The sequence below is a fragment of the Amphibalanus amphitrite genome, unplaced genomic scaffold (assembly GCF_019059575.1).
Source record: "Amphibalanus amphitrite isolate SeventyFive unplaced genomic scaffold, NRLGWU_Aamphi_draft 000376F_arrow, whole genome shotgun sequence".
NCBI classification, from domain to species: domain Eukaryota; kingdom Metazoa; phylum Arthropoda; class Thecostraca; order Balanomorpha; family Balanidae; genus Amphibalanus; species Amphibalanus amphitrite.
The window spans coordinates 535,784-561,078 of NW_024881870.1; the positions used below are offsets into that span (position 1 = coordinate 535,784).

Sequence of the window (25,295 nt, forward strand, 5' to 3'; positions counted from 1 at the left end):
GGATGGGGTGGGGGCGCTTTGCACATGGGTGTGGGCGTATTACCCAGGGTATGGGGCAAAACGCCCTTTTGTAAGGGTATGCGAAAACCTTTTTGGGGGGTTAACTACCACACGCAGGTGTCTTTTTTTGGTCTCAAAGCGTAGTAAAAAGAATGAGCTACATGATGGTGCCCAAAGGTTTGAGTAATCTGTGTTGGGTTGAGTGTCAGAAGGTTTCGCGCTTACTGGGGGCGTTTTTGACCTATTCACCCTATGTACGGTGCTAAACGGTGTATGAATGGTGTACAACGGTGTGTTCGTGTACCAAACGACTCCTTAGCCAGGTACGGCTGAGCATGACATTATGCCGGTCTTACCTTGGAAAAAAGCTGGAGGATTCAGAAAGACTACAATTCATCGAGAGGACTAGCAAATTGCAATGCGGTCGCAATAATCACCACATATTTAGAGAATGATACCTAACCAAAATTTATCTTCGATTGCCGTGTCCACTCATTGTCGTGTTGTTTATTATTGTGGGAAATTTCAGTTTCCTAGTCACTAGTCAATAGTCATCACAATCTGATGGATGACGTATGTAAATATCCACTCGTTTAAAATTGCAAGTATGTTATTTGTTTTGTTTACACATTCAATATTTTTCAGCATGTATTAAATATTTAATTTCCCGACGACATATTTGGACAGATCACGACTTTGCCGACAGAGCTAGTTAAATAGCCACAACCCAATCATGAGGCACAGTTTGATTTGACAGTAAGACGATTCATCGAAGAAGTACGTCATTCTAAAGCACTAGTTCCGTCCGTACCGGTAGGACGCGTCCGGTCCGGCGCCGGAGGTGACGGATCCGCGGCCCTGCTCCCCTCCGGAGGCGTCCGGGAAGCGCGCCTCGCCCTCGTACTGCACGTCGGCCACGAAGCCCGAGTCTCCGTCCACGGCGTAGGAGACGGTCTGCAGCCGGCCGTCGGGCAGCAGCACGCTGTACTGGCCCTGCACCTGCTCGCCGTTGGACGCCTCGGCCGCGCCGTAGTCGTTACCGAACACGTCCAGCACGTCGTAGCTGAACGAGTACGGCTGCGGCGCCGGCGTCGGCTCCGGCCGCGCCCGGGCCAGCGCCGAGCCGCGCGCGCTGAGGGTGCCGCCGTACCGGGGAGTGTAGCGAGCGGCCGACCGCCGGCCACCGCCTCCGCTCGACTGGGAGCTGTAGAGGCCGGTGGAAGAGCTGTAGCCACCGGTGGAAGGAGCGCCAGAGCCTTCGTTTGTCTGGGAGTAATAGCCTCCGTTGGACTGGGAGAGACCTCCGTTAGTCTGCGAGCTGGAGCCTTCGTTAGCCTGGGAGTTGTAGCCTCCGTAGTTCTGGCCGGCCCTCCCGTTCTGCCGCGGGTAGCCTCCGTTGAGCGGTTTCAGTGTGGGCTCGAACGGCCTCCTGCGGGACTTGAGTCCGTACCCAGCTGAGGAGGTGGCCGGTGTGTACTGGGACTGGGTACCGGCCGAGGTACCGTACCGGTACACCGAGGTACCGGACTGGTCGGCAGCGGCCACCGCGGCCAGCGCAGCGAGCACCAGGAGCTTCATGTTGGAAGAGTGAGTCGCAGACGACTGTGTCTGCTGGCTGGGGCATTGTCTGTTTTATATCTGTGCAGTATGTGCGAGTCGTGGAAACACGGCCTGCAGTTGAGCAAAAGACGTGCACTACATTTGATCTCGCGTGGTTCGGTTGTCATTACCTACGGGTCATTCTCATTTGACAGCTTGTTCACGGATATGAATAATCTGCACACGCCCTGGTCGGCCTCGAGCAATCAGGATCCATGTCTCATAAATTTGCATCTGTATTTGCACGAGTAAGTGATTTTCGTTTCGCTGTGGGCGTTATTTCATGCACCGGTGGTTTATGAAATCCTAAATCAGCCGGCAGTGTCGCCACTGCCGCGAAGCTGGCAGGCAGGCTGGGCAGTGGGCAATCACTGCTGTCCCCCCCCCCCCCATATGATCACAAGCGGTCAGCGGGCAATGAGCTATCACCAGCGGGCGTCAAACGCCATCACCATTCAATGGAGGAGACTTGGTGCCATCTGACTCAAGTCCGCTGTGCACATCACTGAGACGTAACGTAACCAATAGCTGCCATAATCTAGCAGGGGAGGGAAGGGGAATGCTAGGGGTATAGGCACTATAGGCACAGGCAGCCGCATATGAGTCTGTCCTCGTACGGGCCTCATAACTCTTCAGGTGGAGATATCCGGAGTTCTTCCGATACACAAGTTCTCGATTTAAATGTTTTTCTTTCATTTCACGGGGCTACACTGAGGAAAATATTAATTAACGTGTTAATTATTGATTAACGTTTAAAAATGATAATTGTTTGCCTCAGTGTAGCCCCAACCAAAACTATAAAACGAAAGATAATCATTTGCCTCATACCTGAGGAAGATATAAAAATGTCACTTTGTTGATTTAATTGTTATTTGAGAAGTCCATTGTCCCGAAAACCAATCCAAAATGGCTCGAAATGCGAACGAATTTAATTAACGCGTTAGAAGAAAAGACGTCAAAGATTTACCTACCTGATTAAATCAGCATCATACCAATTCAAGTGGTTAAGCATTTTAGACAAAAATATTACCTATGTGATAGATTAAAGTTACAATTCCGTTATACCACAAGCATAAAGGATCTATTGGCTCTTCGACACAGTCGTCTTGTTTGAGTGCGCTTAAAACATGGCAAGTCCAAGGGGGTATATTTCAACTACCGATCCTCACAGCGCCGGGAATCGATTAAATTTTATCGTTTTTTTCTACAAAAGAAAGAAAATTTATCAATAATATTTTTGGACCTTATTTTAATATCATTTCATTGTATCATGAGCATAAGGTCATTCTCTACCATCATAACTTTTATAAAAACAAATTTACGTTAAGTTTACAGAGTTGCGTAAGGAGTCAAGTTTTGGAGCTTTGGGAATTCGGAGACACTTTTCCAGGGGTATGCCCCCCGCGATGACCGAGACCACCTTTATGGGTGGTCTCGGTCATCTACACTGTAAAAAAAACTTACAAGCCCCTCGTAGAGGAATTCTCAGCGCAAAAATAACATTGCAGGAGCGTGTAAATTTGGCTAATTTTAGGCTAGTTGCCGAGTAACAAGCTTGTTCGACAAGGCTGTGCCTCGTATGCATACGACCACCGTGCTCCACCTAGTTTGACAACACGCACGTAAATAGCGTGGGTAGTGCGTCTACTAGGTGTCATAACAGCCCCTGCCTGGTAAAGTAACTAGCCACTGCCTACTAATCCATACCCAGTAATGGTACTAGCCCCCAAGGCTAGTAATGGTACTAGCTCAAGGCCAGTAGTGGCACTAGTTAACTAGTACCACTACTGGCCTTCGGGGTCGAGGCACGGTCGACGGAATTCCGTCGACCAGTGCCCCCGACTCTCGACCGCCACCCGCAAGTAAACAGACTGAGTAGCGCTGCAGCACATTTATTCGGGCACGAGAACGAGAACGAGAACAATAACAACGCCAGGACAATAACTATAACTTTAACAACAACAACAACAACAACAACAACAACAACAACAACTAACTGAATAATTTTCAATAAGGTTTCTTAAATAACCACCATCAAACATTTGTGATTTTTTCATTAGCTCTGCACCGGCGGCAGTCGCGGGGTGCAGGTAGGCCAGGACATACATGGCCCCATTCTTCACCAGAGAAGTCTGTACCTAATGGGTGAAAAAAACGAATATTAACATTATTATTATCATAAGGCATACCAATCTGGAAAACGATTAAATTAAAGTTGAATAAAGTGATAGATTTCTGCCACAAGCTAGCTTAAGTCCCAAAGATATAGCTATTCTGACTTGGATAGACGATACTGGCGCACTTCTGCCAACGACGGGCAACATTATGCGATACTATACATCTTCTAAGAAGCTCAACAACATAATAACTTTTGTTTACAAATGGACAACCTTTTTGTTGAGCACACAGCAAATGATACAAGATGTCTCACCTTCAATCAAGCCAAAGAGCAGTTGGGCAGACACACACAGTAATGGCGACGCAACACAAAATGGACGCCGGCTCCCGGAAGCGGGGGGGGGACTCCTTCTGAAAGCAGCCACAGACTCCTAGGCTGTAACATGCGACGAGGATAGCTATGAGGCACATCCTCATAGCCATCCGAAGCCGCTTACCACGCAAGCTTGCCAGCACGTTTACCAGCTGCAGGCGTTCGTGACAACAAGCGGGGTTGCACGCAAGGTTATCCGTTTAGTAGGTGCCAGCCGGGGCCTCGTCAGCTGAGCTAATAGCGAAATGACCTAATTGAGGGACACACTAAAAACTGGCCGAGAACAAGCCAACGGCGGGTAACACTGTGAGGCTGTGCGTAGTTCATTAACACTGCGCAAAATTAGGTTCCTGAACATGTTCTCGCTCGTAGGCATTTGTTCCACAAGCGGCATTGTTAACGTGCATGGCTCTGACTACTAATGTTCATATATGTTGTAACGAGGAGCAAGGGAGGCACTCGTAAAAAATGCCTAATTTCAAAATTAGCTAGTGAATTTTTTTTACAGTGTATGCTATTGGTGATCTCTCTATGCTTAAAAGTCGCATTTTCTGGCAGAAAAATGTTCTGCCATAGCAGCCCTGGTAAGTGTTGAAGCATTCCCAACATAGAGACACTCTACATACATGCCCTTGGAGCTCCTGGTCAGATAACACTTTTCTCACATTGTAGAGCATTCACGCGCGCACGCCGCACGATCGGGCCAAACGGCGGATGTCGAAAGGCGGTCGTACCCGACGCGACTCCGTGAAGCGCCCGAGGCCCTCGTGCGGCTCCGTCTGTTGGTGTCCCATAAGACAGAGCCGTATATGTGTTAGAGACGGTATAAAAGTCGAACATAGATGGCCTCAGTCACACTCCACTTCAACAGCTCATTCCTCCAACATGAAGCTCCTGGTGCTCGCTGCGCTGGCTGCGGTGGCCGCTGCCGACCAGTCCGGTACCTCGGTGTACCGGTACGGTACCTCGGCCGGTACCCAGTCCCAGTACACACCGGCCACCACCTCAGCTGGGTACGGACTCAAGTCCCGCAGGAGGCCGTTCGAGCCCACACTGAAACCGCTCAACGGAGGCTACTCGCGGCAGAACGGGAGGGCCGGCCAGAACTACGGAGGCTACAACTCTCAGGCTAACGAAGGGTCCAGCTCGCAGACTAACGGAGGTCTCTCCCAGTCCAACGGGGGCTATTACTCCCAGACAAACGGAGACTCTGGCGCTCCTTCCACCGGAGGCTACAGCTCCTCCACCGGCCTCTACAGCTCCCAGTCGAGCGGAAGCGGCGGCCGACAGTCGGCCGCTCGCTACACTCCCCGGTACGGCGGCACCCTCAGCGCGCGCGGCTCGGCGCTGGCCCGGGCGCGGCCGGAGCCGACGCCGGCGCCGCGGCCGTACTCGTTCAGCTACGACGTGCTGGACGTGTTCGGTAACGACTACGGCGCGGCCGAGGCGTCCAACGGCGAGCAGGTGCAGGGCCAGTACAGCGTGCTGCTGCCCGACGGCCGGCTGCAGACCGTCTCCTACGCCGTGGACGGAGACTCGGGCTTCGTGGCCGACGTGCAGTACGAGGGCGAGGCGCGCTTCCCGGACGCCGCCGGAGGGCAGCAGGGACGCGGATCCGTCACCTCCGGCGCCGGACCGGACGCGTCCTACCGGTACGGGCGGAACTAGGGAGGAACTAGCCACAGGTCCTACCTAATGTGAGCATATCAGTGTCACAGTCGTCGTTACAAATAGTTGATACGGTGCGCCGTACGCACAAGCACGACCAAACCGTCACATCATGCGAGATGACGGTGTTCTGTCCCTAGAGTAATGTGTAACTAGTGTCTGTCTGAGGTTTGTTTCAAGGTTGTGGGCTGTGGTGCTGGTAATAGGTTAGGGGAAGTTGGGGCAATGCCGGAGTTGGGGCAAAGCCGAAATTCGAGATATTTCGAAAGCCGTAAGACATGGATGCCACCTGTCAGTGATGCTCTGAAGCCTAAGTGACTACAATTATCGCATGTTTGTTACGAGTCGTCATTCGGAATACTTCGACTGTGAGGGCGCCAAGAGCGTTTTCAAGATACGTTTCCCTTGTACTACATGCGCCTTTGAAGCTGCATTTCTTACTCATTATGCTACCGTTTGTCTGGCCAATTCGGTCAAGTAATCTTTAGCATGTCTTTGCATAAGTGTGCTGCCTATTTGAAATTTATACAGCACGTTGAAAAGTTATGGGCCTGCAAATGAAAGTATGGCAGGCTGGGGTAATGCCGAAAACGTGCGATTACGCACGTGTTAAAAGCACGCTACGTGGACTTTACTGCTGTAGAATAGCAACGCGTATTTTTAGTCACACAACTTACACTTTCAACCGACACAACGGCCTGTTACCTATAAGGAATGATTTACCTGGCATGTTCTTATTATATCACACAATTATAACTTCCAGTGTGCACCGCGTCCTCAAGCTCTTAAAACGCGTGTCAGCTTTGATCAATTCTGGATAAAGTTTGAGATAAAATGGCAAAACATCAATGTCGGCATTCCCCGTAGATCATTTCTCCCATTTTCGGCTTTCCCCGCAGTCCGGGGCAACGCCGAAAAAGTCACTTCTTTGATATTTTTAGTTTGTGCGCTTAACGGTATGCGAATTCATCAAATGCGCCTGGTATGTTTGAAAGGCAAAAGACTGGCCTCTCGAATGACGCCAACAAGAATAGCTTATGTTGTCTACCTTGCGTGCTACGGGCGTCAGAAAAAAGTCTTCGGCGTTCCCCCAACTTCCCCTACTGTTTGTAAGCTGATGTCTAGGTGCTTCTTGATTTGTGAGGTGCCTTCCAAAGCTCATTGGGTAAATCGAACCACGTAAATATTTCAACATCATAAACTGGTTTCGAGAAACATTAATGTATTTTATCCCGCACCGTAGACAGTGGCCGTTTTCACGACGGGCTATCCGGCGAGTGCACCTAATTTGACCAAATCTACGCCTAATCTCTTTTACAGCAAATATCTGTATCTTATGAATTTATTTCAGTGTTTTCATCGATGATAGGGTGAATAGGTCAAAAACGCCCCCCTTAAGCGCGAAACCTTCTGACACTCAACCCAACACAGATTACTTAAACCTTTGGGCACCATCATGTAGCTCATTCTTTTTACTACGTTTTGAGACCAAGAAAAGACACCTGCGTGTGGTATTTAACCCCCCAAAAAGGTTTTCGCGTACCCTTGCAAAAGGGCGTTTTGCCCCATACCCTGGGTAATACGCCCACACCCATGTGCAAAGCGCCCCCACCCCATCTATCAACAGAAAATGATGAACATGGCAGAACTTGACGTCGTTCTGACGTCATTTGTGGTCAACCTATCATAGCCTTTGGAATAAAATTTTGTTGCAATGTGTAAAATGGATGCCCGGAGGAGTCCTGAAAGTTTGGTGACGATATCTGCAGTCGTTTAGGATATATCAGCAAAAAAGGACAGGGAGAGGCCTTTTCGGCCCCGACCTACAGGGCGCTACCCTGCACTTTCACCACCGTGCAAAACGCCCCCTTTCAGAAAACTGGGGGCGTCTTGCCCCATGCATCGAGTAGGCGTCTTGCCCCATCCACTCCATTTCCGGTCAACAAAATATTGACAAAAAACGCGCCACTAACGCCGCAGCATAATATATTCAACAGAATGACAATAAAACGCAGTTTTGAGTGATGTGCACAATAGCAAGGTTTGTGATATAAAGAGGGCATCAAAATATTAGGAATCTTCTGCAAAAACAACAAAAACAACATCCAAAACCAACATCAGCACCTACCCACGCTGCTCCTCAAGACCCAGAACCGGAAATAGAGACCTACGTAAACAAGCAGCTGACTGTTCTGAATGACAGGATAAAACACCTATCCGTCGATAAGAAATACGATTTTTTTAGGGGAGGCGTTTAACCCAGGGGTGCGTTTTCCCCACAGTTACCCTACTTCTGATAATATGACAAAGCAGGCATATAAGCAATTAGTGCAACCCTAGCTGATAGCTAGTAAGAGACACACTGAACCTGATTTGACCAAAGCTGCACCTAATCTGCACCAAATGTGCACCAGATGTGTACCAGATCGCCGTCGTGAAAACGGCTAGTGTTTACAATTGCTTCACGTGATAAGAGAGGAAATTATCAGATGTCGTTTAACTGATTTGTTTAACGTCTAGACGATTAACAAAATGTTAAACGTCTAGTAGACATTTCGTCTAAGTCTGAATTATGTCATTTTTTTATATAAAATGTATTTTTATCTTTAAGCTCCCGAAACATATCGGCGGTACGGGATAAAATTATTAAAGGGACCCTCCCACCTTAACATTAGATTTGAGTTGAGATAGCCAAAATGGGGTCCCTGGCTCACAATTACCGGTTTCGGCACTCACAACATCGAGAAATGCCTTAAATCGGAAATATTGAATTTCAAAATTGCAGCATTTTGATTCAGAGGGGCTAATGCATAGGAATACCCCTCTGAATGTGTGACGTCATCGCAGATATCTAACGATTTTTAAATGTTTGACTAAAATGTTTTGTAGCACGCGGTGGTATATGCTGCTTTGCGCGCAACAAATGCCGCACTTTCAAATAAAGTCGCTAGGAACAGCGGAGATCCCAAAAAGTAAACAAAAGTAAAAGTCTAATATCTTGAAAACCGGTGAATATTCATTTGGTAGATATTCGTTTTTGCTCTTTCTGAACCGAGCGACATCACTTTCATGCCAATTCATTAACTTTTTTGAAGGTGGGAGGGTCCCTTTAAACCGCTCGTGGTAAAAAATCTTTTAAACGTCTCGCCTATCGGCTCGACGTTTAAAAGCTTTGTTTTACCTACTCGCGGCTTAATACCTATTTAGTAACTGCGTGTCCTTCGTTGCTGCAAGGTCTCAATTACCTATACGCATCATACATGGGTGGCGTGACAAAAATGTGGTCACTATTGTCTATTATTCCAGGAAAACTTTTCACACCGATACCTAAATTGCTTGTTTCCTCTCAAACACTGCATGTTGGCAATCGTATTAAGACCCAAACAAGTTGATTGCAATTGTATTGTGTGCGGCTAAATCAACAATCAACATTTAGTCCGAAACGCGGGTAAAGATGCTACCAGATACAATAACTTATTGTTACACAGGCATGGCTCAGACATTGACAAGTCAATAAGCTGGCACGTTAGAACGTTTCAGTGCCTCACATATGAAGTAGCAAGGCAGCTCTGGATCGGTCACCACAGCGTCGCGGCAACACTCGACCTTGAGTCCTTATCGCAATTATTATCCGCGTAATCGTATTCGAACAGCTATTTTCAAATTAAAGTAAGTCAAGCGACTGTATGAGAGAGACTACATAGAGTCATGATGACAGTTGTAGACACGACATAAATGCATGAGACACGATACGAACATGACGATGCCATTTCACTGGGCTCCTCCAGCCCTTGCTACCAGGGCGTCTTATGCTGACGGGTTGTGATCTGACAGAGATACTTCATCTGTCGGGAGCACTCGATGTCGTTCCAGTCCTGTAAACCGTGTGACCGTTTGTTCACGTGCACACAGTTCTCTTCGCCCTCAGCGTTGTTGGGCTCTCCTGCCCGCCAGGCGGTGTGGTCCAGTGGGGAGCCGTCCGTCCAGGCCCAGCCTGGATCCTCATAGCTCCGCCTCAGGCCGATCCAGAAGTTGGATCCTTGGGTCTCTCTGAGAAGCTGGCGGATAAAGTCGGCATTGTCCTCATGAATGGAGGCCAGTTGGGCGCGCCGGTCCTTCTGGACGCAGGTGCGATTGGCGTCGTGCCACGTGACGCTCCGTGCAGGAGCGAGGAAGCAGGAGGCGCCGTGTCGGCTCCAGTTGTCCGGACAGGACAGAAGGACCTGCCGATGAACAGAGACCAGCAGAGGCATCATCTCAGTCACCACATCCCGAATCTGAGCGACGCCGCTTCGGAGCTCATCCATCTCGCTCTGCACTCCGCTCTGTGCGGTCTGGAGTTCTTGTATCTGCTGCTGAAGGCCCTCGAAGCCAGCCAAAAGACGGCCGATGGCCTCTGAGCTGTGCGTCGACAACTGAGAGTCCTGGTGCAGTCCGGTGGACAGGTCGTTCAGCTGCTTCTTTAGCTCTGCAAAGTGGTGACGAGATGCGGCGCTGCTGCTGTTCGTTACCAGGTCGAAGAACATGTTGAGCACCTTGCCCCAGTCGTATTGGCGTTTCTCGTCGTTGCTACCGTTTCTTGGGGACTCAGCAGCAGAAGTGGAGCTCGGCTCGGCGCTGCTGCTGGGGGATGCAGTGACGGCGGGCTGGGCTGGACTGAGGGCTGCGCCAGAAGACACGCCCGCCATGGCGACCAGCTGCAGCAGCACCACAGACGCGCAGCACAGCAGCGCAGACACGAGTGTAGCCATGGCGCCAGCCGCTGAAACAGGCACCGAGTGACCAGCGGACAGCCAGCGCGGAGCGCTCACAGCTCAGCAGATGGCGCGCCACACTGCCGGGTCAGGAGACTCGAGCGACAGCGCGGTCAGGATGCACACATCCGGAGGCAGCACGGGGTCTATATCTACCGGATGAGGCCTGATTGGCTGCGGCTTGCAACTCTTCACATGGACGGCTATATCAGTCCGACCAAGCTCCGACCGAATGACCATGGCTCAGATGTGAGGACCACGGGATGTTTAGTGCGACCTGCACAGCCGTACCTATATCAGTTCAGCAGCAGGCCTGAGAATCAGGTCTGTGGAGTCGCACTAGACCTTTGCTGAGTCGGAGTCTGTCAAATTCTCGGTAGTTTTCCTGGAATTGTTGTGATGTCTCCCACCCCACCCTGTCTCGATATCGATTACGATTGTCCCAGCGCCCTGGTTCAGTTCAGGTTAATTACCTGTAGGAGGGAGAGTTGCGGCGTGGAGGAGAAGGATTTCAGTATCCTGATAGAAGCACGGAGCGGGTGTTTGTGGAGTGCCGGCGATTTGTTTGTTTGTTTTGTTGGGTTAGGCCCTTTCGGTCCAATGAGACCATTTCAGAGCCGGGAGGATGATAGGATATAGGGGGAGACATTGGTCTGGGCAGGCACCCTAGTGAGTCGCCGGGGCTGAGCCCGTCCAGAGGACAGGCCACCCAGCCCCAAGGCAATCACTGCACCCGGCTACGGGGTGCGCTCCCTGGCCTCGGGAGCAGCGGTGCCGCTCCAAGGGAGCAGCCCGCATGAGATAAAGTTGCCTGTCCAGTCCGGAGGGGGGTTGCGGCGTGGAGGAGAAGGATTTCAGTATCCTGAGGATAGAAGCACGGAACGGTGTGCCGGCGATTGTCATTTGTCAATATATAGTGCCCGCCCTCAGCCCTGGCGCCTTCGTGCGGGTAAGCTGTATGTTTCCACGCAAATAAGCGTATAGCGTCATCTATAGCCCAAATAGTTCTCTACGATCTTTATAGACGGCGTGAAAGCTCGAAAGAACTCTTACATTCGTGATGTTGCATGACTTATTTGATGTGATATGATTATATTTTTCTTACCTTTGTAGAGAAAATTATTTTAAATAAGTTATTTTGCTTGACAGACACATTTTCAACACGAAACTTTGCTATCCAAAAATAAAAATACTTAAAATAAAAATGAAAAGTACTATTCTTCAAGGCCACAAGGCCACTGCAAGTCAGTTATGGCGCACTACAGCCATTATTGACGCAAACAGCTTCCAGCATACACAGAAGTCGTTTGCGAGTGAAGCTGTGCGGAGGTCTCTCTCCCGTGTGCTGTGCCGGCATTTTTTCAAGTTTTGTTGAGTGTTGTGCTGGCCAAGATAACATATTGAGGAAAATATTCAGTGAATATCGGTGGTACTTGAGTCAATTTCCCGTTTGTGTCGACTGTCGGTGCGACTTTGAAAGAAGACTTCTTGTGAAGTTTTTGTGAAAAGTGTGGTCTTTAATGGCTTCAGTATATATTCCTGCTTTTAGATCTGCCAGGAAGGTGAGTTAACATAAAATGTGAAGTCTTTCATTGATTTTTAACTGATTCCTGCCATATTCCATGCCTTGCATTTTATGATTTTGTCTCATTACAATTATAGCCAAACATTTGACTTTACATCATTCTTCCATGAGGAGTTATAGTTGAAAATAACGCAAATAACTTTTGGAACTTAAATAATCATTTTCCAGGATGTTTTAGTTCTTATTTTAGGCTCAAGTTGACTCCAATCAGTCAAAATTGAAAGGTGTCAGTGCAGAATCAAGTGTTAATGCTGGGTTGTTCAGTCTTCATGTTGTGGGTGTTTGTGGTTAGCACCAACCCTGCCCTGGCATTATTGTTGTGCAAGCCACTTGCAATTTCATTTTGCACCATGTGTGGAGTGGCGATGCTGTGAACCATTGCTTGCTCCGTTCCCCTTGGTTTTTGACCTCCGCTAAGCCTTTCTAACCAGTGGACAGTTAAAGCGGGTGCCCACAGGTAGTTTGAGGCTCTTTGAAATCTACCTTGGCTATGCTCGGAAGGTTTCAATGGGCAAGTGTAAGAATGTTTCCAGCAATGTACCATGCAGTGTCCTAAAGTTTGTCAATTTGCATGGGAAGCAACACCCAAATGAATCATTTTTCACTCACCTCCAAATTTTAAGAGTGATTTTCCACTCCCAATTAATCTAAGGAAGAAAACCTTGTATGTGGAGGTTTGTTTTACATCCTACATCCTACTACGCAGCCACACTTGTAGGTAGAGATATGCTACTGATCACTTTCTCACTTTTTTTGGGTCTTATCTGGCCCACAACTTCCCACTCCCATACCCATGCCCTTTTTTGGTGAGGAATTTTCCCAGCTGACACCCAAGCCAAAATACTATTTTGGGACACTGATCCCATGCTGCAACTATTGTGGCAATGACAAGACAATGAGTTTTTTTTTTTTTGTCAGTGACTGAACAATAAGCATCTATCACAGATCCTGTATCAGAGTGTTGATGTTCCATTCTTTCTCCCAGTGGCTGGCCACTGGCCACTGGCCACTGGCCAGCTGCATGAATACTATTGATCACTGCTCCCTGCTGTACTGATGGCCAGCTGTATTCCCTGGGCTGGGTCATTACCACTTGCAGTCACCTGACCCGCCGGATAGTCAGACGTGACGCGGTTATTTGAACGGAGCAGTTGCCAGCTGACACCATTGGGCACGTATGTGAACTGGCCACCCGGCTATATCTCGATTATTTAATCGGATATCCGGCATCGGCTGCTGAACCCGGTTATCCGTCATTATCCATCACCTCGTCAACGACTTTAGACCTCTGTCTACGACCGTGTTCTGCCTTGTTACCGACTCACCCAGCACCGTTGCTTGAGTCATTGACCCTTCTCCTGCCTGACTTGTGCGTCCTAGCTCGTAGCATCAATAACTCAGCTGTCACCAGGCCTAGCCAACTGTCCAAGTCACGTGATTTCACCGACCGTCCTGTCATTGAAGGTATTACCCACCCTGGGTCTGTCACTAGATCGTTATTTTGGAAATCAATGAGTGACGCAGCGGTGTCCAAATTTTTCGTCAGGGTGTTCTGTGAGTCCAGAGAGTAAATGCTGCCCTACATAGGGGCGGGATAACAATGTCCCTAGCTGCATCGTAAATGCATCGAAGTTGTATCGCTGTTGCGTTACTACAATACCGACCGTTGCTAGTTATGTAAACGGTGAACCAATCTGACGTGCTCTCGTGCTCGGGCGGGTCAGCCACCGCCTGACGTTCGCGTGTGCCTACCTGGCGTCAGCCGGCGCGGGAGCGCTGGCAGGCTGCCCGCCCCGGCCCGCCCCTCACAGCTGCACCGATCGGGTAACGTCGCATGTGCGCCGCGGAAGGCGGGGCCGAGGCACATTTGCCGGTCATCGGCTCGCGTTGCGACATCCCCTGGCACGTGCGCATTGGCGTCACACGCAGCGTATCGTGGGTGTTGTATTATTTACATTTGATGGGTTGCCATCTTGTCACGATCGCTGATGGATGTTTGAAAGTCGGAGCTGATGTAGGAGTAGTTTGTTCGGGAACGCATGACTCAGTTTAGACACAGTTTATTTGAATAGTCTTCTGCTTCCAGGGAAGTACAACTGAACATCGGCTTGGTTCTGTGGTTAGGTCTGAAACGGACTAGGGTTTTGATTAAATTGAATTATTGTTTGTTTGTTTATCGCTTATTGTTTACTTCAATTTAGCACCAACGGGCAGATATCCAGTAATAGGTATATAGGTGCAGTCTGCATAAAACTCAAATAGACATACACAATACACTTACTACTTGGCTAGCTACTACTTGCAGTTGCTACTTACTTACTACTTACTTGCAGTTGCTACTGTACAGCGACCCTGAGTAAATTGTCCCAGCACCCTCACAGGGAACAACGATAAGCTGTCAGAGGGTACTCACAGGAAACCTCAGCTGCTCTTGTAGTGTACAGGGACCAGCAAACGATATCAATGTTATCGGTTGTTACTGGACAGGACAGACGGTTAGACTTGGGGTTCGTGTACAGCAGCAACTGCGGGTCCCCGTACCACTAAAAATACAACCACAAACACAGTAAAATCTGATAACTCACCGACCTGCCAGAATTCAGAAATGGTTGCAGGTACACCGTCAGCTGTCAGTCTCCCATCACATGCCGTTTCACTCTAGTTCTTAATTCCATGGCGCCGCTCTCCCAGGCATCCACATCTCTGTTCACATCAGGAAAAGCGTTACTGGCTTTTGGTATGCGGTTGAAGGCGCAGGAACGAACTGTTTCAACACGTGCAGATGATAAACATGATATCATGCTGCTGGTATCATGCATGATAGCATAGACCAAGGAAACTCCTACATGTGCACGGCAGCGGGCACAGAGTCAAACCAGGAGCTTTCCCTGGACACGTTCGATCCTTTTCATATGTGTTTGAGCCGTTCCAGTCCACACCATGCTGCGATATTCCAGAATTGAACGGACATTAGCGAAGTAAGTCGACATGATGGCCCGATAGTTCGTCATACTGAAAGAACGGCCCCGCTTTCCTGTTGCGTATGTGCGCATGAGCAGTCCCAGAGCCATGTTGGCCTTCCGAACAGTGCGGTCGAAATGCTCGCCAAACGTGAGCCTCTGGTCTAAGAATACACCCAGATCTCGCATCACTTGAACGCGTCAAGCACAGCATCTCCGATCGCGTGAGCTGCCATCACTGGATTGCGCCGCAGAGTCAGACTCAGCACCTTGCACTTTTCCGGGTTCAGAGTCAGTCGCCACATATCTGACCACGAACATAGTGAGTCCAGCTGAGTCTGCAAGAAGTGCGCACGAAGCTGAAATGTTGCCGTTTGGAAGGGCAGTTGCTTTTTTGCCCTCTCCTGGACCCGCCACTGCTTCCCCTGAACCACCACTCTCTGTCCTGAACCACCCACTCTCTGCTTTCTTTCAGACAGGTGTGAGGAAATCCAAATAAAATGTATTCAATTGGAAAGCGGGCTTTCGTAGAAATTCGTTTTCACCACTGTAAGGTGAACTTGTAAATTCCTTGGTAAACTGCATCTCAGCTCATCATGGGTCCTGCAATGATAACCGAGTTGTTGTTCTGTTTTCAGATCCTGAGTGTGCAGCATTGCTGCTCGTGCAAGGCAGTTCGACATGTGTCATTCAACAAAACATTCAAGGTGAGTGCGCTGGACTCGCACCTATTTTCTGGTTCCTTGTGGAATTTTGAACTACACCTGCTGCATGCAAGCTCCCTGGCTCTTTAAATGCACGATTTATGGATTTATGTATGCTCTCATTGGCCCACCGACTGACATTATCGTACATTCAATGAATGTATCGCATTCTGCTCCGTCACCCAGAGTCCGTTTTCCCACCGCATTGCTCCGCCGACCGTCTCTGAACCTCACCCCGCCTCACCCCGCTCACTGACGATATCTGGGCCACGCGCTGTGTGACGTCACGGGTGGGGTCTCACCGATGTACCGTATACCGGCGAACCGGCCGGACCGGTGACGATCTAACGGCGATCTCCACCGTCAGCTCGCGACACGTGCGACACCCGGCTGCGTGGACGGACAATGAAAGCAGTTTGTCGCCAGTGGCGCACTTTTCTGGGGCGATGGAAGGTGACCGGCTGAAGTTCTACGTTGCTTGACGGGGTCCCGGGTCTGTCATTATTTAACGACAGTTTTTGACGTTATAGCTCCTGGTGGTTGGACTGGTTTGGGATAGGTGAAACTTGCGTGAGATGTTCGTTTTTCGGAAGTGTGGCTTCAGAGGACCTGACAGTGTAGTTACGATGACGGTGTTCGTATTTCTGGAAAACGGACGCACCCCGTTTTTTATTGATTCTGAAAATGACACTAACCTAAATTATTAACGAAGTGAAATTTTATCTTTTTATCAACGAATAACAATAACGCGTTCTAACTCATTGCAAGCAAACACCTTTTAGAGTAGATTTTGCTGCACACGGTAACCTGTATACGGTCAGAGCTCAGAGCCATTCCGCGTTGTTCTTACGACCAGTGCATTGGGTAGTGTCGCTGTCGCTAGGTGGTAGAAAACTGGGTGTCTGGTCTGGTGACCTTGTCAGCTGTCTGGTCGGCCGGGCCTTCCCGGTTGGATCGATGACCCTTCACGGTGGGCTGGGGAAAGTAATCTTGGGCTTGGGGTCGGCGAGTCCCTGCTAGCCGGACAAAAAAGGCTTCGTAACACCGTTCCTGTCAGCCGCCTGGTCAACTGATCCTGGTGGCGACATTGGTGTAGCTGTAGAGGATGTTGATGACACTGCTGGAAAAAATAGTAATATCAATATGCGGTCCTGCGACTTTCACGCTTCAGTTGTTTGGTTCGAGGCTGTATGATGATATAATGTGCCGTTTTTATTACTACTCTGCATGGTGTTAAACTGGTTCCGACCAGCCGCGCGTGTTGCCATGATTTGGCGCCGCCTGGATACGGGGCAGTGGGCCAGGTGTCAGCGGCTGACCCATCTGTCAGTCGGACGTCGGACGCCGCGCCGGCCGACCGTCCCCCTCCCCTCCCCTCCGGCCTTCTCAGTCCTAACTCAGCTAGCACGGTAGCGACGCGCCAGAATGGGTCGCTGGGGGCTGGGGAGAGCTACTCGTAATAGGTACTCATAGTATGAAAAGGAGTCTGACTTGCCGAGGCAGCTGTGCCTCAGTGGTTCGCAAGGGCCGTGGAGCGGATTTGCTTCTAATAAATTTCTTTTGAAAATGGGGTAATTTAAAACAACTGCAATATTCTCCGCATTTACATTCTTTTGTAAATACCGGTAAGATGCAGTTTTGTATTTGAAGCACTCGGCAGCAATACGACACACTGGATAATGAGCTTAAGTTTCGTGATGTCATTGGTTGATTAATGATAAACTCGTCATATATTAAAAGACCCAATATCTGATATGATCAATAATGTCGTCTGTCTCCACCTTTCAACATCTCCAGTGCTGTCCCCTGACGTCCTCTCTGCGCCTTGTCCCCAGTTCGAGGACATGGACATGGAGCTGGCCACGCCGGACCAGCTGAAGCCGAAGCCGCCCGTCTCCAGCCTGGTGTTCGGCAAGCACTTCACCGATCACATGCTGACAATCGACTGGTGCGCGGCCAAGGGCTGGGCCAACCCGCGCATCACGCCTCTCCAGCCACTGGCCATCCACCCGGCCGCCAAGGTCCTCCATTATGCCCTTGAGGTAGGTGATGTGATGACTTCGGCGCGGGATTATACCCGGTGAGTGGTGATGATGTGCGATGCTATTAGCTGTTGTGTGCATCATTAAGTGAAGATGTGGAAGGACAGAGCCGCTGACATTTGGATGTAGTTTGAAGGATTGAGGGTTTTTCAACACACTTAGATAATCTAAGATGGACGGTGTTCGATGCGATATTTCCAGTTCAATAATCTCTTTTGCACATACACACACTTACACACAAGACACAACCTAACTCTGTATGTACTTTTCCCGTCTCATATCCGCTCCCCGTCTCCATCCCCAGCTGTTTGAGGGCATGAAGGCGTACCGGGGTGTGGACGGCCGTATTCGTCTGTTCCGGCCGTCGCTCAACATGGAGCGGATGAACGCCACGGCACAGCGGGTGGTGCTGCCCAACTTTGACGGAGCCGAGCTCACCAAGTGCATCAAACGCCTGGTGGCCATCGACCAGGAGTGGGTGCCCCACTCGACCGCCTCTAGTCTCTACATTCGGCCGACGCTTATCGGCACGGAGGTGTGTGAGGGCGAGTGCTCCGAGGAACGGTGTGATGACGTGTTGGGGAAGGAGTGTTGAGAATAGGTAGAGAATAAAGTCAGTGATCTTTGATGCTAATTTGACCCCTCGTCTGGTAGATATTGAATGCAGAATAATGGCTTCTTATGTTCCTTTTTGACGATTAGTTGAGACTCACTGTTTAGTGACAGCCCAGTTACATGCATCAATAGCTCAATAGCTATTTGCATACTGACCACTGTTCTACTCGGCAGCCGACACTGGGCGTCTCGGCGTCCAACAACGCGGTGCTGTACGTCATCCTGGGCCCGGTCGGCCCGTACTTTGCCTCGGGCTTCAAGCCGGTCTCACTGCTGGCCGACCCGGCGTACATCCGCGCGTGGCGCGGCGGCTGCGGCTTCGCCAAGATGGGGGCCAACTACGCGCCTACCGTTATGGTGCAGGTCAGTGATTGGGGACGGGAGGGAACTGTCACGGCTCGTTCTATCCAACTTCTGTTAGTGAAGAAGTGCGGCGGCCGGAAGGATGAGAAACTTATTCTTTATAATAGTGCTTGTTTTGGGTCGCTGTGAGTGTGTTTTTAATTTTCATGCTTTGATACTTTAAGATTTGATTCGAACATACGCGATTTAGCCTCGGATACTAGATTGTATTCTTCATATCCTCGCCTTAAATGCATCCCGCTCTTCCTGTGGAATACCGTAGATGGGTTCGATCTCGGAGCATTCACAAGTGGTTCCAACGTGTTTCCAATGCCGTAGCTAGTTCACATCCGGAAGAGTTGCCGGATCCTGGCGGCGTCTCCGCTGGTGAGCACCTCCACAAACCGTGCCACCTCGTCTGCCAGCTCAGCCGCTCGCAGCTCCTCCCGCAGCCTGTACTCGGTCGGCACTGTGAACCAGAACTGCTCCAGTCGTCGGGCGCGCAGTGCCTCCTCCAGCCGCCGGAGAACGCCCACTGAGGCGGGCAGCAGGCGCGTCTCTGCGCAGTGCTCCTCGCGCCACCAGAACGCTGCCTGCTTCAGCTGGAACGAGGAGGCGCGGAAGCGGTCGTGCCAGTCGTGGACGCTGCTTAGTGTCTTCAGCAGTCTGATGACCCGCTGCAGCAGCGGCTGGGTCTCCAACAGAGCCATCTCTAGCCGTGGCGCGTTGGCGCTGAAACTCTCCGCCCCTCCGCTGCGGGCGGGGTTCGGGAACAGGTACCACACGGGCCGTCCGCCGGGCGGAACCAGCGGCGTGCCGCAGGGTCGCAGAGCCGCCGGTCGGAGCACAGCGTCCCCAGCGGGCGGCACCGGCAGCTTAGCGGTCAAGTCCACCTCGATGTTAGCTCCACTGAAGTCAGTCAGATTGACCCCAGGCGCGCCCCGTGTCTGGTACACCACCGGACGCAGGTCGGGATGCTCTTCGGCCGCCTCTCGGAGCGCAAACAGCACACGCTCTGTCATCCACGCATGGAACTTCCCTGCGTCCAGACGGCCGTCCGCTGTCAGCATGTGGACGAGATCCTCGGGAAGCTGGTCTCGGTCCGCGCCGGGGCGGAGCTGAACCACAAACCCACCATCACCGTCACTGCGCAGGTCGAACTCGCGCAGCGGCTCGGCGTTCAGCATCGTGTACATGTCGAAATCGGCGACGTTTGAGACGCGCGTGTGCTCGTACGCGCCGCCGTCGTGTTCCACGGTGGCTCCGGCGAACAGCGGCGAAATGCGGCGCAGGTGCGACACTGCTATGACAATAAAACGCTCGGCTATGACGCGGCGCAGGCGGAACGTGATTTCGCCCTCGACGGAGCGCTGTGAGGCGAGGACATCGTGTAGAACTTTCTCGGCGGGAGATAGATGGGCGGAGGACGGGACTCCGCCGGGGTCTGGGAGATTGGAGTCGTTCAGCAGCGCAGAGAACGCCAGCAGAAGCAGCGGAGCGGCCACCGCTGTCACTGCCACGGCCATTGTGTCTTCCGCTCTTAACTCCTGTCAAAGAGGGCGTCTGGGGTTAGGGACTGAACGACGATGGTGTGCCTGGCAACGGGCGAGACGCTGTGCGTATATTTAGTCCACAGTGGCAGACTGGTGCTTGACTGGGAGTGAGCTACCGGACCTTCCCCGGCTGACAACAGAGCGAATGGACCTAATGATAGCTCCGAGGTGGAGAGAGCACCTCTGCCAACTGACCTTAATTCAGCCGCTTCCAAACAAGTTGTTTGAAGACGGTAAGCTATGTTCAGATGCTTCTGACTTATGACTTAAGGCTTCCATGGACGAATATTATCGTGGCCAGTGGTAACCACGGATAAGACCCACGCCGTCAAAATTTGCGATGAAGATATGGTTGACCGTATCGGACAAGACCAGTTCTTATCCAGCAAGTTCAAAGAGATCAAAAAACACCAGCACATTGTCCTACTTCAGGTATATTATAGCGTCCTTACCTGGGTGTCTGCTGTCCCGTCGCTCCTCTGACCAGCCTGCAGCCTTCCAGGCGGCTCTGACACGACTGAGGTCCATCCCTTGTTCCTCCGCATGGACTCTCGGGTCACCAGAGTCGTCCTGTACCGCCTCAGCCGAATTTGCTGCCATATGTGAGGTCAATGAGTAAAAGTGTATAACGTCCACTGGGTTCTGTCATGGATACCGTGCGAACCCGAGTTCCTTGTGATCGAGGGTGATGAGGTTGATGGTATGAATGGTAAACTGTGGTACGGTGCGGTGTCTCGGGCACGGGGTGTGATTTGTTATGTAAAGATCGATGCAGTTTGTTATATTTTGCCCAGTTCGCTGTGGGGTGACCTACATTTTTGTATTTGTGCTTGATTTGCGAAGCGATATCGCTGTCGATGCATTCCCTCGGTGGTGATACGATGGATATTAGGATTTTCTTTACTGGTTTGGTTTGTTCACTTCCTTAGATAGGTTTTGATACAATGCATGTCAATTATTTGAAACAACAACGCGGACACAATATCGTGTTAACGTTATGTAGTTTTACTGTATTGTCTCATCCAAACCTCACATCTAGCGCTACAGGCTGCTTCTGCGTCGTTTATTGAAAATAGCCGGCTAATCCTCCCGGTCACATCAGCTGGGGGAGTACAGATTTGCCCATGGGCCGGCCGGCTACTGCGCAGGCAGTAGCTCTGGTGCGCGTCGGAGATGGACGTTGACGCGCTATCGCGGCAGAGCTCAATTACATGGCCAGATGAATCTACACAGGAAGATACAATGTTATTGATCCCTGGATTGGCCGAGATGTTATGTAGGTATCCGGCTATGTGGCCACGTCAAGCTTTCTTTTCTAAATATTGCCTTTGACGCTAGATATTGCTTTGGCACGCTGAAGGTCACTGTCAGCGACCTGCGCAATAGCCCTGCTGCTCAGGTGACCTGCGCAATACGTTACACCCCCAAGGCCTAAACAGAGCCCTTTCGAAATATTTGTACTTAGTGTGTATGGTTGGCATGCCACGACATTACCGTAGTGATGTTGGTGATAAACGAGCATATGCGAGTCTCGATCAAAAGTAAACAATGTCTGAAGATCAATGTTGCATGTTGCATGGGTCATCCTAAGTGCGAAGATGTTGCAAAACTGTTGAATGACCTCATCACCATACTATTCAAGCAAGCAACGAGTTTAATCGACATGATGAAAATCGTTTCTATTTGTGGATGTTGACTCAGTCAGAGGTGACCTCTACGTCAGAGTCCGGTGACTTTGACACACACACCAGTCACCACACCTTTGGGACGGCGCGGCGGCTGGGATCAGACGGCCGCGCACCGGGGGCCGGGCCCGGTCGATGTAGCTAGCTGGCACTCTGCCAGTTGGCAGCGGTCGGGTGGGCTCGTCCGGACGAGCCTCCAACCCCCGGCCGGGGGAGGGGTGGAGGGGCGGGGCCAGGAGGTGGCGTGATGTGGCCGGGGAGCCGAATGGTCAGACGGTCAGGGACACTGCCCGCGGGCTCTGCCGCTCACCGCGGAACGGCGGGGCGGAGTGGGAGGGTTGTGCAGAATGAAATCAGGCTTTGCACGAAGATGCAGACTGTTGACAGAGCTCTCATTTTATGAGTGGTTCGTGCAAAGACTCTTAGCTTATGGTCTAGACTTTCATTTTACGACGTTCAATGCTGGTGCTTGAAACACTCCACTTGACATTGCTTTCAGCTCGATTTGTTTTGCTCAATCCCATTCAAATCCAAATGTTCTTAATTAAGAATGTTCAACCAGGAATGACAACTCGAACACATTCTGCTCAGAATGATGACCATCTTACCCGGCTCGAAATGACAAACAAAATCAAAGCCATACGACGTATGCTCATTACTGATAAGTGGCGTGTACCTGCAGTTCCTGAAGAAAAATAAAACACTGACGATGACAGATATTGTGTAATCCTTCGCTGGTGTAAGCCATCTGTGTTTATATTGTTATGTGCATTTTACCAAGACTGACGGTACACCGGGCATGGTTATGTAACTCAAACGTAACTTTCCATCTTTTTTGCCCACCCATGCCCTTTTGAGCTATGTTTCCTTAACATTTGTCGCGCCTGGTTCAAGGCTATCTACTTGATATGACCTTGGTCAGCTCCCACTACAAGTGTGTCGTCAACCCATGTTAAACCACTCATATAAAAAGTCCGCCATCAATGACTCGTTCAATCATGTGACATACCCCTTCTTTCTCTGGCTATGCCGACAGAAAGTAGCCGAGAAGCAGGACCTCCAGCAGGTGATGTGGCTGTACGGAGAGGACCACGAGATCACCGAGGTGGGCACCATGAACATCTTCTGCTTCCTGACCAACGAGCAGGGTGACCGGGAGCTGGTGACGCCGCCGCTGGACGGCGTCATCCTGCCGGGAGTGACGCGCCGCAGCATCCTGGACCTGGCGCGCCAGTGGGGAGAGTTCACCGTCTCCGAGCGCCGCCTCACCATGGGAGAGTTCGTCAGGGCGTCCGAACAGGGCAGGGTGAGTCTCAGAGGGAGAGGGAGACAAATGATAGGGAAGGGGTGGGAAAAGGAGAGAAGGAGTAGGAGCTCGGCTGTGAATTGGCTGTTAAATTTGTGGACCTGGAGGTCTGGCGGCTTTCGTTGGAGATAATAAAGATCAGTTGTTTCATCAACAAAGCCTTCAGTTGTTCATGTGATTGAGTGGCTGGATTGATGAACGATGAGATGTATGATTTGTTTCTTCAGTTGACAATTCACTGGTTGCTTTATGGATAATCTAATTTGCTGTTATTTATATCATTTATGCTTGCAATCATGCACTGCGCCAGATCCCCACATCCCGTGACCCCTCGAACCTCGGCCCGTGCGCGGCCTCGCTGAACGGTCCGACTGACGGTGGCGCCTCTGGCGGCAGGTGATTGAAATGTTCGGCGCCGGTACGGCCTGCGTCGTCTGTCCCGTGGAGCGGGTGCGGTACATGGACCGCGACATTGTCATCCCGACGCCGGACGGAGACGCCTCGCTGGCCCACCGGATCCTCAGCACTCTCTCTGACATACAGTACGGACGTGTTGAGCACCCGTGGAGCGAACCGATCGACTGAGCTGCGCCGGCCGGGCCGCGGTGGGTCCGCCGGCGCGCTGCGATACAGCTGCACCGCGCCGGGAGTGGTAGGACCGTCAGCGGATGGAGGGGACGGCAGGCTGCGGCTCGGTAGGTAGCGCTCAATAGGCCGGATTCTGGTAGAGAGGGCCAAGTGCGGCCGCTCGGCGCTCACACTGTGAGCAGGCCGGCGGCCGGCGGCTGTGAGAGCGGCAGCTGTTCTCACCGCGTGAGAGCGGGAGCCGCGTAACGTGCAATACTGTGGGACGGACGGCGAGAACGGGTCAGGAGTGCAGGCGGAGGCGTTTTACCGGAGCAGGGAGGGGCGGTCGGTCGGCCGCCCGCGGGTACCGGCGGCACCTGTGTGGCAGAACCGGAATAGTCGGCAACCAGCCGCGCAGAAATGCTCATAGTGTTAATACTCGCAGCCAACGTTTTTCCTTTTGGATTGTGACCTCTAGTGCCGCGTGAATGCCATTGGATGCCAGGTCTGCCAGATGCCGAGTGGGCAGCACGCTCACGAACTTTTCTCGAGTGCGAGTCGAGAGACTGTATATCTCAGCGCGAGACTGTGAACAAATTGATGGAGCTGAATCCTTTGTCGTCGTAGTCTTGGCATTGACTTTTTGTAGCATTTTCGTTGTAGATGTGATGTTTTATAGGCGTTTTTAATGTGCGTTTTCTGTTGTCCATATCGGTTTCAGCCCATGTGTTTCATAGGTAGTGTAATGACCGGCTGGCGTGCTTAAGAGATTAGTCTACGTATAGGAGGCTGGTCTTTCGGACTTAGGATGTGAATTCTAACGGCTATTGTAGGGTGACCGAAACGAAACCACTAGTGCGCCAAGCGCCGGCACTACCACACGCATCAGAATCCTGTGCAATGTTTGAATCAGGTAGAATGGAGTTCTTCTGTTTTTGAGAACATCTGTTTCTCTGGGTAGTGGAGGCGGACGAGTTTTCCTTATGTCCGAACGAGCTATGGATCGTCAGTCTTCGTTTGAGCTAGACGACATAGACGGCTAATTTATCCGTCCTGGGCGGACCTGGGTCTACAGCAGCGCCTCTGTACGCAGGTAGGCACACTAAGCGTTACAGCAATGCTCGCCAGGTGGTAGATGCCAGTGGTGCGTTGGAACGAGTTTCGACTCCAGTCTGAGTGTTTAAATGCGTTAATGGTTCGGCGTTGTGTTATTGCTGTGCGCACGCCAAAAGACATGTGTCGTGAAGGTTTGTGAGAGGAGGTTGCCATCGTGAGGTGCTACGAATTGGGTGAGATCCAGTGACCTGATGCCAAAGGTCGAGCTGCATTTCGTTGCAACATTTGTAAATGATGTACTAATTGTGGTGTAGGTAGTAATCGCTACTAGAGATTAATAAACTGAATCTCGGACATTTTTTTATCGA

The 25,295-nt window shown here is 50.9% G+C and overlaps 3 protein-coding genes across 3 annotated transcripts; 1 reads left to right on the forward strand and 2 right to left on the reverse strand.

Moving 5' to 3' along the window:
• Positions 1–9,552: 9,552 nt before the first annotated feature.
• LOC122389911 (low affinity immunoglobulin epsilon Fc receptor-like) lies at positions 9,553–10,509 on the reverse strand. The gene has a single exon (XM_043382405.1). The coding sequence runs from the start codon at positions 10,507–10,509 to the stop codon at positions 9,553–9,555; it is 957 nt and encodes a 318-aa protein (XP_043238340.1).
• A 1,279-nt stretch (positions 10,510–11,788) lies between these two features.
• LOC122389923 (branched-chain-amino-acid aminotransferase, cytosolic-like) lies at positions 11,789–24,536 on the forward strand. Its single transcript, XM_043382429.1, has 7 exons — positions 11,789–12,074; positions 15,696–15,764; positions 17,597–17,803; positions 18,108–18,338; positions 18,593–18,781; positions 23,035–23,304; positions 23,701–24,536. Exons 1-7 carry the CDS (start codon positions 12,033–12,035, stop codon positions 23,887–23,889), a joined length of 1,197 nt encoding a protein of 398 aa, XP_043238364.1. The 5' UTR covers positions 11,789–12,032; the 3' UTR covers positions 23,890–24,536.
• LOC122389922 lies at positions 19,025–21,017 on the reverse strand. Its single transcript, XM_043382428.1, has 2 exons — positions 20,766–21,017; positions 19,025–20,307 (listed from the first exon to the last, which is right to left on the reverse strand). Exons 1-2 carry the CDS (start codon positions 20,856–20,858, stop codon positions 19,105–19,107), a joined length of 1,296 nt encoding a protein of 431 aa, XP_043238363.1. The 5' UTR covers positions 20,859–21,017; the 3' UTR covers positions 19,025–19,104.
• Positions 24,537–25,295: the final 759 nt, after the last annotated feature.

Excerpts from the sequence above, each read along its gene's own strand:
- LOC122389911 (XM_043382405.1), bottom strand. The coding sequence starts at position 10,509 with ATGGCTACACTCGTGTCTGCGCTGCTGTGCTGCGCGTCTGTGGTGCTG.
- LOC122389923 (XM_043382429.1), top strand. The coding sequence starts at position 12,033 with ATGGCTTCAGTATATATTCCTGCTTTTAGATCTGCCAGGAAG. Across the intron at positions 18,782-23,034 it reads CGCCTACCGTTATGGTGCAG|AAAGTAGCCGAGAAGCAGGA; the intron begins GTCAGTGATTGG and ends CTATGCCGACAG. Across the intron at positions 23,305-23,700 it reads GGGCGTCCGAACAGGGCAGG|GTGATTGAAATGTTCGGCGC; the intron begins GTGAGTCTCAGA and ends CTCTGGCGGCAG.
- LOC122389922 (XM_043382428.1), bottom strand. The coding sequence starts at position 20,858 with ATGCGGAGGAACAAGGGATGGACCTCAGTCGTGTCAGAGCCGCCTGGA. Across the intron at positions 20,308-20,765 it reads ACGGGACAGCAGACACCCAG|GAGTTAAGAGCGGAAGACAC; the intron begins GTAAGGACGCTA and ends CCTCTTTGACAG.